Source organism: Ascidia mentula, chromosome 7 (genome assembly GCF_947561715.1).
Source record: "Ascidia mentula chromosome 7, kaAscMent1.1, whole genome shotgun sequence".
Classification (NCBI taxonomy): Eukaryota; Metazoa; Chordata; class Ascidiacea; order Phlebobranchia; family Ascidiidae; genus Ascidia; species Ascidia mentula.
This window is the reverse complement of record NC_138572.1, coordinates 5,207,557-5,224,392: the sequence shown is the minus strand read 5'-3', so window position 1 is coordinate 5,224,392 and position 16,836 is coordinate 5,207,557. Positions and strand designations below refer to the sequence as shown.

The window sequence follows — 16,836 nt, the reverse complement described above, 5'->3', positions numbered from 1 at the left end:
TTGTCCCTTTTTAAATTGTCAGTCATCAATAGGGTCATTGACCCAAACAATAACAAAAAAAAGCTTGACCTAAAAAATAAAAAAATAAAAAAAAAGTTTGACTTAAAAATAAAAAAAAATGACAAAGTTTGACCTAAAAAATGAAAAAATTGACAAAGTTTGACCCTAAGATACTTTTTTGATCAATTTTGACCAAACCTTTGAATTTTGTATGGCCCTAGTCATCACCATAACACCTCAGTACCGAAAATGACCAGACACCAACACTGTATAACCGCTGCAACATCACTGGACTGTGCATTTGGCTGCATCACACTATAGCCCGTAACTTCGTAATGTAACCAACAAACCCTGCTGCACAAATTGTGACATAAATATTCTTATATCGCGTATGCGACTGCTTTAACGCTGCGGATTGTTTGCAATCGCAATTTCAGCAAATTGTTGTCTCGCTTCGAACAAACTGTCGTGAAGCCTGCACAAAACGTGTCCTTTCGTGCGTATAACGTATTCATATCCAGGCCAGTAACCTTGTGGAATTTACAGGCGTCGAAGTATTGTTAAATAAGGTATTTGCACCGTTCCGGAACAGAAGTTACAGCCCGTGCTTTGCTTGACGATAAACAGTTCACAAGTAGGTCTTCTTACTTCAGGTAATTTTAAGAAAGGGAAAATATCAGACCATTGGAGTCAGCCTGTTCTGCTTGGTGGTACCGACGAATCGGCCCTCTCTGGTCAGTTATCCAAAATTACTCACAAAGACACAATCATTGTCAGTGCGAACTTTTATCATAAATTATACAGACCATTTGAATAACTTACGTTATCGTTTAGTGTGTCGTCATGCGTAGGATAATTGGTTGTTTTGCTGACAAGTCTCTATTTGGGATCCATTTTGAAACTCGGGGGTTTTGCCCCGACTGGAGGAAACGCTGATTGTTTTAAAGGGGTGCTTGTAAATTGTGCTCGTGCAACTATGTGTAGATATGTGAAGCTATGTGCAACTATGTGAAGCTATGTGCAACTATGTGAAGCTATGTGCAACTATGTGAAGCTATGTGCAACTATGTGAAGCTATGTGCAGCTATGTGAAGCTATGTGCAACTATGTGAAGCTATGTGAAGCTATGTAAAGCTATGTGCAACTATGTGCGACTATGTAAAGCTATGTGCAACTATGTGAAGCTATGTGCGACTATGTAAAAGTGCAAGTGCGTGAATCTATGGGTAACTATGCGGAGCTATTATGTGTAGCTTTATGGAAGGAAGCATGGAAGCATGTTTTTTTGCCAGAAAGACGCCATCGTTGTATAATTAACTGTATACTTCATAGCTCACAAAGCAGCCACCTATAGAAAGGGCCAATATGGGCTACCTATTCAAAACCTCTATTCACAATATTGTTTGGGCCATACACACAATATGACAGAAGTATCCGACCGAGTTCAACATCTGAGGCCGTCTCACCGACAGAATTAAAAAAGTATAAACCCGCAGCCATTGACCGGGACTTTTTGAATGGGAGATGCACGTATGCAAACCTCTATTCTTCTACAGTAAGCCACAGTCAACACATATGTCGGTTAAACGAACATGAAAGCGACAATACAAGAAGCTTTATTGTAGATTTATAGCTGAGAAACATGGGGAATAAAACCAACTTTCCAACTTGTTAATGCCATACGCCGTATTTTGCTTGGTTTGGCTTTGTTCCACAATGCATTGATGGCATAAAAGTTGTAAGCAACTGGTAATTTGACATGTTTGGACTGTTTTTCATTTTATTTCTCATGAATCGGTCACGATGCTTACCTCCTAGGCCAGATACATTGTGACTGTCAAAACGTATTTTGACAAAGGTGCGGTCAATTCAGTTTTTCGTAACATTTGCTGTATATATAGCAGCATGTAGTTGCACATAGCTTAGAATAGTTGCACATAGCTCCACATAGTTGCACATATAGCGACACATGAAAGGCCCGGTTTTATAGTACTTGTAAGAATATTCTTCTGTTGCAAATCTCTTATAGGTTAACAAAAACACAGCATGAGTCTCCTTTTGCACCATTTTTGTCGTTTGCTCCTGCAAAATTTTATATTTCGTTCTTGGTTGAAGGTAGCAGCTCCGGATGGGCACACAAGTCTTTCAACTCCTGGCTTCAAATAAAACAATACTAATTATTTTTGGGATTGGCAACGTTTCGAACGACGCTCTATCAAAATTTTAGTGACTTTTCGTGCCTACCTATATGCGCAAACCGACCTAATTTGATGACCAGGCTGCCTCATTATGCGAACAAAGGAATTGTAATGAGTAAATGCAAACATATAGGCACTTTAAACATTTCTTTTTGACGCAACTGAGTTCCGGACATGTGGCAAAGTATTGGAGCATGAACTACTACATCATTTTTCTTTCTATGAATTATCACCTCGCATGCTAAACTTGGCCCCCAAGTCAGGGGTATAGGACTAGGTTAGTTATAAATATGAGATGATAACTTGCAATTTATGATTTAACTGTGAGAGCCACAAAAAACTTCGAAGAGCCGAAGTCTTCCCACCATTGTTGTAAATACCTCTTGTAAATTCCATGTGTAATTGTACTAACACTTACAATTTAGACTTTGTGATGTAATAACAGGCTTTGTGGGTGGTGAAGCCGTTAAAACCGAATCTGCAATAAGACGAATAACCTCCCATATCTGTAACAAACAAACAAACGGGGTGGATGTTTTGAAACACAAACATCAAATTTTTTTTTGAAACTGGAGTTTATCTGCACCTTTCCACGTGATCCAGTCTCCAACGTCCATTTCCGGCAAAATTTCAGATCTCGCAATTACGTCACTTCCGTCGAGCGAACATCCAAATATGGTACATGGTCGGGGATTCCCTTTTGCACTCTGTGATGACAACGTAATTTTTTATTGTAACACGAATTGTAAAATTACTATTGGAATTAGTGGAACGGCAAGAATCAAAACTTGAAACTTGTTGGATTATTTTTTGCACATTTTATTTAAAGTATATTTATAGTAATTTTTGTTTTAATTTTGTTTTCATAAAACCGCAACGCACCTGCAATGGTTGTGGAAAGGCGGAAAAATTTTCCATAAAAGTGTAAGTAAAACTCATGTAAATACTTTCCCCAACGTAATAATAAACGTGATCTGGAGACAAACATATGTTTTAAAAAACAAAAAAACAACAGATTTCAACAATCACAGAAACACAAGAGCATAGTTGCTGTCAGCAAGTTAATAGTTAAGCAAACATAAATAATTCCAATTTATGATTACATTTTCAAATAACGAATAAAAAAAGGCTAAGCAATTTGAAACAGAAAGCTGGGATACTAGGGACGCAATTAAACAGACGTTTCAAATAGACCGCTGTGTTCATCATCAGTGATGTTACTAAACTGGCTGAATAGACTGTAATAGCACTGATGATAAACACAACTGGTGTGTTTAAATAGTCCGCTTAAACACGCCACCATCCAAGCTTTGGCCTTCTAATGCAAGGTTATGTACGCCAAGCATTTTGCGCTAAGAACTTTTGAAGCTAAGAACTGTTGGACAAATAAATATTAATCTTGTTGCCCCAAGAACTAGACACCTTGCTCAATTTTCTTGGCGAAAATGTTTGTGACAGCCTCGAACGCTGGTCCTGGGAGGTATCTCCCCGGCTCCGATATTATCCTCACACCGCTTGATGCGGGAAAATGTTTTTTGAGATTCCCGCGTATGACTGCCGCCGTCTTGCGATATAAAAAAGAAATAGAGATGTTGTGGTCCCCAAACCGGGGTCAGTGAAAACGCAGGTGTTGTTATCTCCCTTCTATTCATATTTAAAATTAATTTTGATTACTGATTTTTCCTTACCACTGTCTGGCACCATTTTTTGAATACAGAACTTGCTTCGTTACAAACACTATGTTTTGCAAAGGGGTAAATTTTAGTGGAGATCCGCAAACAAAAAAAGGTCTCCGACCACAAAAAGATTGAGAACTACTGCTATAGAAGATAAACACGCTGCAGTGGTATGGGAAAATCGACTGAAACCGGGAAAAACATGACTAGCTTCACTGTTAATCGAAATAGAAATAGAAATCATAATCAGAAACCTTTTCAAACGGCATAATGTTTTCGGCCTCCTCGCTTCCGGGAAATCCCCCACCAATATCGAGAAGTTTAAACTCAAAACCAACTTCCTGAGCAAAGTCAAAAAGTTGTTTCGAATCCTCTATCGCCTTTCTGTAGGAATCATCACTTGGACAACCGCTACCGACGTGGAAACTGGAGAAAATAGATTTTTAACATTTGGCGAGAATCTATCTCAGCAGAAATGGAAGAAATTGAAGGGCAAAATATGCCAGGAATGCTGACATGTTGAGGCTTGACGATTCAAACATTCCAATGTGCTGCTTTGGTGTGGCTTTCAATGATCTTTTCGACTAAATAGGCAAGCAAGAATAGACTCTTTGGTATGCAAGATGGTTGGAAGTCTCACCAAAGCTACACTGGTGAAACTCACAAGGTCGAAACAATGATGTAGATCACTAAAATATCATTGGGTATATTGCTTATTTCTGTGTCTATCCAGCTAGTCAATTGTTTGAAAATGGACACAGAAGGTTGTTTAATCACCATGTCTTAATTTTACCTTATCCCAATGACGTCAAGGTCCAGTTCTCTTGCTTTCTTGATTAATTTCTTTCCTGTGTCAAGTTCAACTCCAAACTTTCCTTTAAACTGTGATCTTGCGGTTGCGTCATCGGTCTCGATTCTCAGAACAAGTCTACAGTGAATATAAGTCACTTTGACCGCAATATAGCTCTTGTACTTAAAACAAAATTTGCCATCCAGCCTTCTTGTTTAACTCCACTAAGAAGACATGTCAGATATGTGGCATATCACTAATCGTGCATTTCTTGTTTGTTTATAAGAAACAATTGGTGTGGGTGTTGATTATGTATTAAATGTGCAACAGTTTTCTAATTTACTTTACAATAAAGATTCGTTGTTGTGTTCTTCAGTACATCTTTGAATGAAACGATCGAACAGATGAAGTACAACTTACTTTGAGTTCGGAAACAACTTCTTCATTTTCAACAATTCCTCTTCGTTGTCGAACACTGTCATTGTGACGTCATTCTCACGTGCGTGTAAAATATGCGATGCGAACTTGCAGGGATTTGCGTAGATGATCTTATCCCGCTGGACTCCAGTTTTAAGAGCCATGTCTATTTCGCACTGACATACCAAGACAGACGGTTGTAAATGAGTCAGGACATGAAAGATGTGGGCCATGAAACCAAACAAAACGATCTTAAATCGAATTGGTAACTATTTGTACGCTTTTAATTTTGTTTTGCGGAATAAACTGAACTGAAAGATTAAGATTTGAGGAATATTCAAGAAATCGCATTTGTTTGCTTATTTTTTGCGTAGAAAATTGTATTTTAAAATAAGTGGTACCTACCTTGCTGGCTGCATCAAATCCACATCCTAAAGCTGCAAATGTACTTAGTACGGGTTGAAGAGCGTTTGCCTTTATTGCATAAAAAATTTCCACCCCGGGCAGTTCCTGTTTGAATAGTTTGAATTGTTCGACCAAAATTCCCAAATCTCCAAGAAGAAAGCTTTCGTCGAAGTCCTCAAAATTTAGAAGAGAATAATAGAAATAATAGCGATCAACGCCAATGTTCGTTCAAACCCACTGATACTACCATTTTAGACTGAAAGGTGAGCTGCAAGTCACTTTTATAAAAGTGGTATCTTGCGCCTATTGCTAATCTATGTATTACTATTATTTGTTAAACTGACCTTCTTTCCCCCGTTTCGTTCCACAATTTTCCTGGCAACATCGTTAAAAGTTGTACCATCCGGAACAACAGCAACTTCTTGTTGTAGCGCCGTGTGAATGGGAAGGGGCAAGAAGTTGTCGTTGTCAGTTTTTTCCATGCTGCGTTTAAATATCTTTTCAGTAGCAAAGCACAAAATTCTAACTTCCTGAAATAAATAAATGCCAATGTTTTAGGGAGGGAAGAACGCAGTGGGTTGTATATTCCTGCTCATAAATATTACGGTTAGATTGCATTCTGTCATCAGTAGGGACAGTGATCCAAACAATCATAAAAAAACAAGTTTGGCCAAAAACATACAAAAATAACAACGTTTGACCTAAAAATACTTTTGTTCATCAAATTTAACCCAACCTTTGTTTTTGACCTTATTTGGGTTAAGTCAAAAAATAGTGGCCCTATAGTCATCACCATAACACCTAAGTACCGAAAATTACCAGTCACCAAAACTATATAACTGCTGCAACATCACTGCACTGCGCACTGACCTGCATCACACTAGCCTGTAACTTCGCAATGTAACCAACGCAGCTGATTGCTTATGTTTGCAATCGCATTTCAGCAAATTGTTGCACAAAACGTATTCTTTCGTGTGTGACATATTCCATTTAAATATCGGGTAATTACACAGTTCCGCAACAGTAGACATAGCCTGTGCGTTGCTGTGCGATAATATAGTTCACAAGCCTTCTTTTTCACGCTCATGCAACGAGTTTGTTGTGTAAAACCCGCCCATTGCCAACCATAAACATTGTGACGTAATGCCTAAATGTAAACATAACCCAAAAAGATGCCCTGGATGATTCAATAATTATCTATATTTCCTCGTTAACGTGTATGAAATAATATCACGTTTATAAGAAGTTTTCGAAAAAAAATCTCAAAGCACCTGCCGCCCCCAACACATGTGAATAATCTGCATCCGGTCTTCACTGCAGCTTGACATATCTCAACTGATGACGTGGCTGCTGTGTTGTTGATGCTGTTGTCACGTAATGTGTCTCTGGCGTGTTGCTTTGTGTTGTTTTTTTTCTGCCCGTTCAGTTGCATGGCTACCTTGGTGCTCTTCTGTATGCAGCTCATTCAATTAAAGTACTGATGATGAACGCAGTCAGTGTTCAAACGTCTGCTCTAGTTAACATGAATAAATTACCTTTGGCTTTTCCATTCCAAGTAATTTACAGTATCCTGTATCTTTGTTCTAAGATTATATTATTTTCAAGCGGTTTATGACATCACTTGACATTACTGACCAATCAGCTCTCAGTAAGGAGAGCTTAAAAAGCCCAGTATGTACCTTTGTAAACCATTCTACTATTCTACTACAATTCCAATTATTCTGAGCTACTTATAAATTTGGGTAGAATCAACGTTTGCTTTTAAGTTATAACAGCAACAATTATTTCAACCGAAGATTTCGTTATGTACAGTTTTGACAAACCGAATGACTTTAGCGAATACCCAGAGGATTCGCAAAGGTCTGCTTACTTTACCAAAAGAGGCAGAAGGATTCCAAACAGATCTAGAGACTCCAAAACGATTTCGGCCGGCTGCTATGACTAAAACTAAGTCTGCTTGCTTGTTCTTGATGTTGATATTAAATTCGACTCCTTGAGCATTAGGCTTGTTGATTAATTGAAAAACACGTTTGCAAATCAGGCGGCGTAAAGTTTTAATCGTTCCAAGCGCGTTAGTGATTTTATTTGATAGAATTAAAACACGTGACTGAATTACAACGAACTAACTGAAAAGAATGTGTGTGCGTAAGAGCGCGATGACGAGAATAATATGAATCTGGCAAAAACAATTACGTGGGCGTTTTATGGCGACGTGTCAGCAAACACATATGTTGTCCAGCAGGGTGTCAGAAAGCTCTACAGGAAAGCCTAACTCCGCCTGCATCCTTTCCATCTGGTGTTCCGGCGTTTACGATCAGAAAACATGCGTGGTGGTCAATGTAGTGTTTGTGTTTCATCGATTTTTATATATATTTTTTTTTTACCACACCGGGATTTGAACCCAGGATGTCCTGGGCAGGAAACCCGATCAGGTTTTATTCTTGGTATACGGGTCGGGCGCTTGGTTAATGCTGCCAATTTAACCATGATGAACCATGATTTGTGTTTCATCGATATCCCATGTATAAACGTTTAGCCCATGAGTGCCACCATGCGACTGAGTTGATAACTGTTTGTTTTCTATTCATTGGATAACACGATCTTAAGTCTGACGTGTGCGTTGTTGTTTCAGGAAGCTTAGTTAAATCTGGACCGGAACGCTCTCTGGGATCAGCAACGTTTTGAGCGATCGACGCTATATCAAAATTTTAGTGACCTAACGTGCCTAACTATATGCGATCTATTTTGATTACCAACCCTCCTTATTATGTAAGCACTGGAATTTCAATGGGTAAATGCAAACACTTGGCACTTTCAACCTTTCTTTTTGACGCAGCTGAGTCCCGGACGTATAGCAATTTTAGAGCATGAACTACTTCATCAACTCGCATGCCTCCAAGTCAGGGGTATCGGACTAGGTTAGTTATAAATATGAGATGGTACCCCGCAATTTATGATTTACCTGTAAGGGCCACAAAAAACTTTGAAGTCTTCCCACCATTGTTGTCAAGAACAAATTCCATGTGTAATTGTACTAACACTTACAATTTAGACTTTGTGATGTAATAACAGGCTTTGTGGGTGGTGAAACCGTTAAAACCGAATCTGCAGTAACATGAATAAGCTCCCATATCTGTAACAAACAAACGGGGTGGATGTGTGGTTATTTGAAACACAAACATCAAATTTTTTCATGAAACTGGAGTTTCTCTGCACCTTTCCACGTGATCCAGTCTCCAACGCTTCAAAAACTTTCAGATCTCACAATTACGTCACTTCCGTCGAGCGAACATCCAAATATAGCACATGGTCGGGGATTCCCTTTTGCACTCTGTGATGACGACGAAATTTTTGTTTTGACACGAATTGTGATGTGCTTAGCAATGGATGAAGAGCGTTTGCCTTTATTGCATAAAACATTTCCATCCCGTGGGGTTCCCGTCTGTAGCCTATTGCTTGAATTTTTCATCGTTGAAAGTTGTACCATCCGGAACAAAAGCAACTTCTTGTTGTAGCGCCGTGTGAATGGGAAGCGGCAAGAAGTTGTCGTTGTCAGTTTTTTCCATGTTGCGTTTAAATATCTGAACACTTACAAGCACAAAATGTTAACTTTAATAAATGTCAGAAAGTATTTTATGGAAGGAACGCAGTGGGTGTCTATTATTTCTGTCACATAGTACTCATCTCTGAAATGCAATGTCGTTTGGGTCAGACTCTTAAAACTTTGCTATGCTGTGCTTAAAATTCTTAAAATCTGGACGCTGAGAATTACACTCTATGAACGTATGTTAGGGTATTTGCAGTCATATTGCTGGCTTCTGTCCTTTATCTATTTCTGTATTGCTCTGTCGTTATTCTATTGTTTCCTATTGGTAGAGGTTGACAAGCTACTAACAGTACGAGTTGTTGTAACTCTCCGGACATAAAGTCATTAAATGTTTCAATTGTTTACTTTGGCCACCTCGAAACAATCAAGGCGATGTTGGGAATCTGCATATATTGGTGCTGTAACATTAGCCCATATTATAACGATTATACTATTGGTTTGCAATCTATCGAGACTTACACATTACAGAAAAACCACAATCTTTTCAGAAAAAAAAACAAACTTGAATGTGGATTGAAGTTTTGCGAAAAAATGCTGCAAAGCAAAAGGCTGGAAAATGTTTGTTTCACAGCAAAATACCAACGAATCAGCTGGCAAAACGAAATATTCGCAAACACGCATGTTACGATTTCGATTCATTTTGTTCAAACTGGATGCCATTGGCGCATTGCTTTACATTCGGTCTATATATGTTTTGTAGCGTTATTGTTCTTTGTAATCGGCGAGGCCATGTTTTGCGTTAGTATTCCACATTTACCTCCAAGCTTTTGTCAGATATGCCGAATTGTTTGACTCCAGCAGATATTTGTTTATAATCAATCTTGTTATCGCGTCACTGCATACAATAAAAAGGCTGTTAATAATGAATTACATGGATGAAGATGTTGTGAATGAAAGCGAATTGCGCGACGAATTCCCCGATTAACATTATAGAATGCCTGTCTTGACAGACTACTTAGCAATTATATAAACAATGGCTCTCATTCCGTTACCTCAAAGAATCAATTATGACGTCACACATGTATTTCTTTTTAATCCCTGTGGCACTTTATAAGCCAGAGACATGCTACAGGTTCTTCGCATTTGCACTCAAGGAAAGTTTGGCGATATTGACGATGGAGATATTAAAACTGATATGCTTGGTTCTATATTCAGGTAACTGTAAAAGGTTGTTTGGAACTAATTGTTTAAAATTTTATATGTTTGTATTTTAAACTGTGCATTTATGAAAATTGATTTGCATTTAAAATGTTTATTTTCCAGGTCTGCATTTCGCTGTCGTTGACGGCAGCCTAATGGATGTTGGAATTTGGTCCCAGTGGTCGACATGGGACGTATGTACGCGTCCATGCGGAACGGGAGTCCAGTACAAGTAAGAATTAATGTAGAAAAAAAAAACATGCAAATAATCTACAAGGAATTTCGAAGCAAAACTTCACTGCAATTTGTTTTATTTCCTGCCATTTTATCAAAAAAAAATAAATATATTTTGAAAGTAGAAGCAACAAAGTCGCAAATAGCAAACGGAATTTATTGAATGTCGACACTGGTAAAATGTCCATAAAAATGCTTGTGGTCATGTATTATAAAGTTTAGTTTGCTGACATGGCTACCTTTGTGCAAACAGGTCAAGAGATTGTGTAAATGGAACTGCCGGAATCGGGGGGTGCCCAGGGTCATACTGGGAAGCAAGAAGGTGCAACACCCAGGATTGCACAAATGGTAAGTTGCCTATTTTATTTAGCAAGCGTTTTACCATTTTCTTTCATATCTCGAGTGAGACAATTTGTTTTTAAAGTTTTTCCAGGTATTTGACCACAAAATGAATATGTTTTCAGACTATTATGTAACCCATAAAAGATTTTCAATTCAGTTCTTCGTTTCCGACAGGGATACCTGCAGAAGAGGATGACGTTGGTGTTACAGAACCGGTCGAGTGTTTCTGGTCGGGTAAAGCAGCCGATTACAGGGGAACGGCGAACATAACTCAGTCTGGTGTCGAGTGTCAAGCCTGGACGAGCAGAACACCACATTTCCACACTTTGTGAGTACACAATTATAAATATATATGGGATGATATTCTGTGTTAAAATTAGCCTTTTTCCAAAAGGTAGGAAGTTTTGGTTTTGTAGAATGTGGGCTTTTTAGTTTAATTTTTTTGTTGCACCTCAAACTTAACACAGGCAATAGTCCAGATCAGGTTTTCTACTTGGTATAGCGTGCGGGTGGCGCACTTTTTTGACCACATAGGGGTTTGAACCCAGGATGTCCTGCGCACGAATCCCTATCAGATTTTCTTTTAGGTATATAGGTCGGGCGGTTGACCAATGTTGCCAATCACCTGAAGTTAACGATTTTAATTGATTTCTCTAGCTCCCCCTCGCGTTTTCCCGAAGGCGGATTGGGGAATCACAACTTGTGTCGTAGTCCTGACAACGATCACAAGCCGTGGTGTTTCACCACCAACCGCTACAAACGCTGGGATTACTGTTCGGTACCAAAATGCGAAGGTAAACGAATTTTTTTTTCAAAAAAAAACTTTGTCTTTCACGTTTTGACATGTAACCTAAACTAACGTGTACTTGTTCAAATTTTAACGTCCTGTGTGTTGTTGTGCGCATACGCGTACTTTAAACAATGTTCATACTTGAAAATAGCTACAACGACAACCACCACCACTACAACAACAACCATAACTACAGTAGCAACAACGCCAACCGTACAACCAACATATCCACCATCTGTTGGTTGTTTTGATTCAAACGATGTGACTGGTTATAGAGGAAACCAAAGTTATACAAGCAGTGGAACCAAGTGCCAAGTGTGGGATTCCTTTGACCCTCATTCACATATCTAGTATGTTATACAACTTATATATACTGTATTGTATGGTTACAAATGAACACAAGAAAATAGTGGATTTGACAATTTTTTTGTGCGTGCCACAGTGTAAGGCTGCTGAATAATCATACAGTGTCTAAATAAATTAACACAAATTGAGTCGATTTTGTCAATAATTAAAATGATTAGCAAAATATCATTTTGTTGTGTTCAGTACTTCCTCCCGATTTCCTGGCAAAGGTTTGGGAAATCATAATTTTTGTCGAAACCCTGATGGAGACGTTCAACCTTGGTGTTTTACAACTAACCCAAGCATCAACTGGGCGTACTGTGATGTGCCAACATGTCCAAGTAAGTCTTTTTTATACAGATTAACAGAACTTCACATACTAAATAAAAACACATAAGTTGCATAAGTTGAAATATGTATGAAGTGTATAAGAAGTATTCTTATGTAAACTGTTTTTGATGGAAATTTAAATGCTTTGATGCTTCTTTACCAGAAACCACCACGAAGCAACCTGGAGCAACAGTAATACCAACACTTCCAGCCACTTGTGGGCGCACTTACCAAACCCTTTCCCTGGACTTGCCTTATCGAATTGTTGGAGGTATTGTTTGTCAGTGAAGAAATGTGAATTCAGAGTGATAAGAGGTCTGTTTTATGAAATCAGGTGTTGAAGCAACCCCCGGTAGTCTACCCTGGCAAGTGTCATTAAGAAATGCAGGAACTCATGCACATTTCTGTGGTGGTTCTATTATCCACCAAAGATGGGTTCTCACTGCAGCTCATTGCATATCAAGGTAAAATACATTTTTAAACCAAGCAATAGCTAAGTTTTATTACTTTGATATGACCCTTGTGGATATATTGCTTCCCATACCACTTTATGATACATGTATATAGTTCATGTGCTTGGTAACTTTGCGGGCAAAATAAAATTTATTTCATAAAAAATTAATTTATTCCAGCATAAAGTCAAATCAAACTAATTTTTGTTTGTGTGAAAGTTATGTTTTGCTATTTGATTTCAACCTTCTTGCTAAATTTGTAGTTTGTGTAAAGGAAAGTACCAAGACACTGCAATTATACGCATTCTTTTTTATAGCCTCCAACCAAGTAGTTACTATGGATACGTGGGAAAGCACCAAAAGTACAGAAGGGAACCCACTCAGCTGAAAATCTACTTCTCCAAAATTTTTAAACATGAATTATTCAACAGGATCACTCTTCAGAATGACGTAACACTGATAAAGGTATTTTTTGAGCAGCATATTTAGTATAAAAAAACCTCTATGTTTTTAAATAAAGGAGTTTTTAACCCATAAACCCTTCAGGTGGAACAAGAAATTCCATTTACTGACTTCATTCAACCCATCTGCCTACCATCTGCACAGGAAAAGCTTTCAGAGGGAACCATGACAGTGGTGTCTGGTTGGGGAACTACCCAAGGTAAATAAAAACATATTTTTGATAATTGATCTGTTCACAGTCCAGTATGTTAACCTTGGTTGCTAAATAGCAGTTACACAATACTTTTAGTCAAAAACATATACTTTCAGTTTGTAAAACTTTGGTAAAAGCAACAAACATTCAATATAACTATTTTAAAAGGAACTGGTTCATCCTATGTGCTAAGGCAGGCAACTGTGCCTATTGTTGATTCAAATGAATGTCGGGAATTAATCAGTGGAGTTTATGATGGAATGATTTGTGCTGGATACAAGGATGGGGGAAAAGATTCTTGTCAGGTTTGTTACACATTCCCGTTAAACGGTTCCAAGAATCATTACCCATTCTAGCCCTTTTACCACAATGATTTCCACCTCTCTCTTTTGACAACATTCATGGAAACATGTATTTCCAAAGTTAAAATCTGTTGACTTTAACATGAGAAATGGATACTATTTAAATAAGACACTGACGATGCTTCAAAATATATTTGTCTCATAAGAAAGTCAACAGATTTAACATTTGAAATACATGTTTTTATAAATTTGGTTTGTCACACATTTACATTTTTGCCACATACAAATGACAAAATCTTTTCGGGGGATTAAAATGTTAACGTTGTTGTAATCTTCAGGGTGACAGTGGTGGGCCATTGGCAGGTTTAACAGATGACAACAGATACATGTTGGTTGGGATTGTGTCATGGGGCTACGGTTGTGGTTTACCAAACAGACCAGGAGTATACGCACAGGTAGGCACAATAAACATGTAAAATATAGACCTTTTTTAACAATATTAATTCACAATTTGCTTTTTTCAGGTGTCCTATTATCTGCCTTGGATCTATGACAAAATGGCCAGCAATTGATATCGTTTGATTTTCCAGCATTTTTGTATTTTTTTATTGATTGAGTGCTTATGCCTTCATACTGAGCAAATTGCAATAAATCTTGCTACTAAAATAAGCAGTAGTCAATCTTTGATTTGAAAAGTACTCGAAAACAAATTTAGCAAGAGACCACATTAATCAGATATGCTTAAATTACCTCATTGCCTACAAAACTTAAACCAAAGTACTACCATACTAAAAACATTTGCTAATTTATCAGGTTTAAACAATTGGACATAGTTTTGATATGTCTAAGTATATCAAGACAACATATTTGCAACATAATAGTGTGTCCAGTTAAACAAAGATTAGAACCATTACAACCATATTAAGTAGGAATATGTTTTACATAGAGTGTCACCAAAATTGCATTATGTTTACACCAGTAAAATAAGCAAACCGGTGGTTTTGGTTTAAAGGCAGCAAACACATACATAACAACAAAAGAACCAATAATTTACTACTACAGTCATATTTACAAGCAAACACAAAGTTTAATTGAGGAGTGTTACAATTTCAACCCTATCAGGGGCATTGCGCTTATAGGGAGAATAGCACCTGCTTTACTGACCAACACATGCCTGACTTGATCCAATGTTTATTCCTTGAAGGGAAACTTAAGCCAGATCAAACCTCACACTTCCTCAGGAAATAAAACATTTCTTTTCCTCTGGAACATTTCCATCTTGTTTTTCCACCTCTGTAATGATGCCTTTGAAAATTGATAACACATCCTGCAAAAACAAAACACACACCTTTAAAGAAATAGAATACAGCTTATGACTTACAAATCAAAAAAACTTTAAAAGCCTGTTATAATTCAAAATCCATTATTTACATGCCATATTACCCAATTACCAATACCAGGTATGATATTTTAATCGGGTTTCAGCTCAGATAAAATTCAATCTATTGGTTTTTTTGCTATAATTAAAGGTGAAAAAAATAACATTTTTCATAGTCACCAAATTGTGTTTTGCCGAGGTCTCATAAAAAGTTGCCTCCCAATTTTTGGCAAGATTTTTTCCCATTTCTGTGCTGACTTTCCTTTCCATGTGGAGATCTGTCTTATTTCCCACCAAAACAATGGGAATTCTAAAAAGAATTTGTACAATTTTATCTCACAGAACAAGTTTAATTATCACAATATGTAAATCCACGGAGAGAACTTACTTGATTCGTCCAATCATATCCAACAACTTCTCGTGAATCACTTTCACTACTTCAAAACTATTTAAAGAAATATACACATAAAAAAAAGTAAACAGGTCTACAATCAGCCATGAAATACTAGGTGTCTAGATTTTGGACATAGTAGAATGTAATACCAAAAAATCTTATGATCGCCCATGAAGTCTAACAAAAAAACATATACAGTTGCCAAATCTGGTGAAAGTATATTTAACTGATACCTTTTAGTTGATGTCACTGAGTACACAAGAATGTACCCATGTATGTCAAGAGCATAGGAGTCAGGAAACAATGAATATTCATCCTGAAATACAGCACATCAATTTAGCACAAATAGTTTGCTATCATAGGCTTATTCAGGAATAACAATCAAAACTATAAAAGGTGAAACACTTCATGGAATATATTCAGCAGATTAAAAATTCCTCCACACATGTTTGCAAAAATTTACCGATAATCCGAGCAGTAAAGATTAGCTAATGCATTAGCATTTGAAAAACAGTGTGAAGGTCCACGCAATCAACCATCGCCAGAAACAATCCTCCTCTCAAATAAAAAATTCCAATGTAGTATGTTTACCTGGCCTGCAGTATCAACAATATGAAGGGTGTAGTCCTGGTTCCCTAATCGCAGATTTCTTGTAAAAGCTAAAAACATGTTTACATGACACTGTTAATACCTATGGAATACTGCTTGCAATGCAATACCATGCAAAGTAACATTACTGATATTTTTTATTTATATGACTACTGATACAGCAAAGTAGCATCCTCGTGTTTTTATATGACTTACTGTTTTCAATAGTTGGGTCATAAGATTCAACAAACTGATTTTCCACGAACTGAATTGTAATTGAAGACTTTCCTGGTCAACAAATTTAGACTTTTTAAGTACAATTCAACGCAACTTTAGTTTACTTTTAGCTTCAAAAGAATTTATGATAATGGTTACATGCCAGATTAAAAGTATTTCCTGATTTGCGAAAATTTACTATACGATAAACGTTCATTAGGCAACGCAAATAACGGTCGCCGAAAAAATCCTCCTGTCACGCAAATGACGAATTTTTCGTTCTTGTGGAATTATAGGAAATATGCACAGGTCAATCAATAACTTACCTACAGACCGATAACCCATAATTGCAAGTTTTCTTTCCCGAGGACGTGGCATCTTTCTTAAGATTTCGTACCAGAGTTTTTAATTAATAATGTATTTGCATGGCCAACACAAAACTGAACTTTCGTAAACTTTAAACTCCTTACGCAATGTCGCGTGTCGCCTACGAAGATCAATGCGACAAAGATTTTTTTAAGTACAATGTTGCCTTTTGTGGGCCAAATCAATAAAAACACACCTTCGAGGGTTTAGC

At 37.4% G+C, this 16,836-nt stretch overlaps 3 protein-coding genes across 3 annotated transcripts; 1 reads left to right on the top strand and 2 right to left on the bottom strand.

The window, feature by feature from the left end:
* Positions 1 to 2,092: 2,092 nt before the first annotated feature.
* On the bottom strand, positions 2,093 to 6,918 carry LOC145909364 (ornithine decarboxylase-like). The gene is made up of 11 exons (XM_082996755.1): positions 6,758 to 6,918; positions 5,831 to 5,969; positions 5,487 to 5,660; positions 5,085 to 5,257; positions 4,668 to 4,802; positions 4,129 to 4,300; positions 3,621 to 3,762; positions 3,081 to 3,172; positions 2,785 to 2,905; positions 2,617 to 2,704; positions 2,093 to 2,156 (listed from the first exon to the last, which is right to left on the bottom strand). The coding sequence occupies exons 1-11, from the start codon at positions 6,916 to 6,918 to the stop codon at positions 2,093 to 2,095; spliced, it is 1,461 nt and encodes a 486-aa protein (XP_082852881.1).
* A 3,290-nt stretch (positions 6,919 to 10,208) lies between these two features.
* LOC145908501 (plasminogen-like) lies at positions 10,209 to 14,322 on the top strand. The gene is made up of 14 exons (XM_082995802.1): positions 10,209 to 10,248; positions 10,357 to 10,465; positions 10,721 to 10,815; positions 10,954 to 11,137; positions 11,467 to 11,603; positions 11,751 to 11,949; positions 12,149 to 12,285; positions 12,438 to 12,545; positions 12,609 to 12,738; positions 13,044 to 13,191; positions 13,273 to 13,387; positions 13,550 to 13,686; positions 14,022 to 14,138; positions 14,208 to 14,322. The coding sequence occupies exons 1-14, from the start codon at positions 10,209 to 10,211 to the stop codon at positions 14,253 to 14,255; spliced, it is 1,704 nt and encodes a 567-aa protein (XP_082851928.1). The 3' UTR covers positions 14,256 to 14,322.
* On the bottom strand, positions 14,312 to 16,766 carry LOC145908520 (GTP-binding protein Rheb-like). Its single transcript, XM_082995829.1, has 7 exons — positions 16,586 to 16,766; positions 16,260 to 16,331; positions 16,047 to 16,114; positions 15,689 to 15,771; positions 15,450 to 15,506; positions 15,242 to 15,371; positions 14,312 to 15,010 (listed from the first exon to the last, which is right to left on the bottom strand). Exons 1-7 carry the CDS (start codon positions 16,635 to 16,637, stop codon positions 14,921 to 14,923), a joined length of 552 nt encoding a protein of 183 aa, XP_082851955.1. The 5' UTR covers positions 16,638 to 16,766; the 3' UTR covers positions 14,312 to 14,920.
* Positions 16,767 to 16,836: the final 70 nt, after the last annotated feature.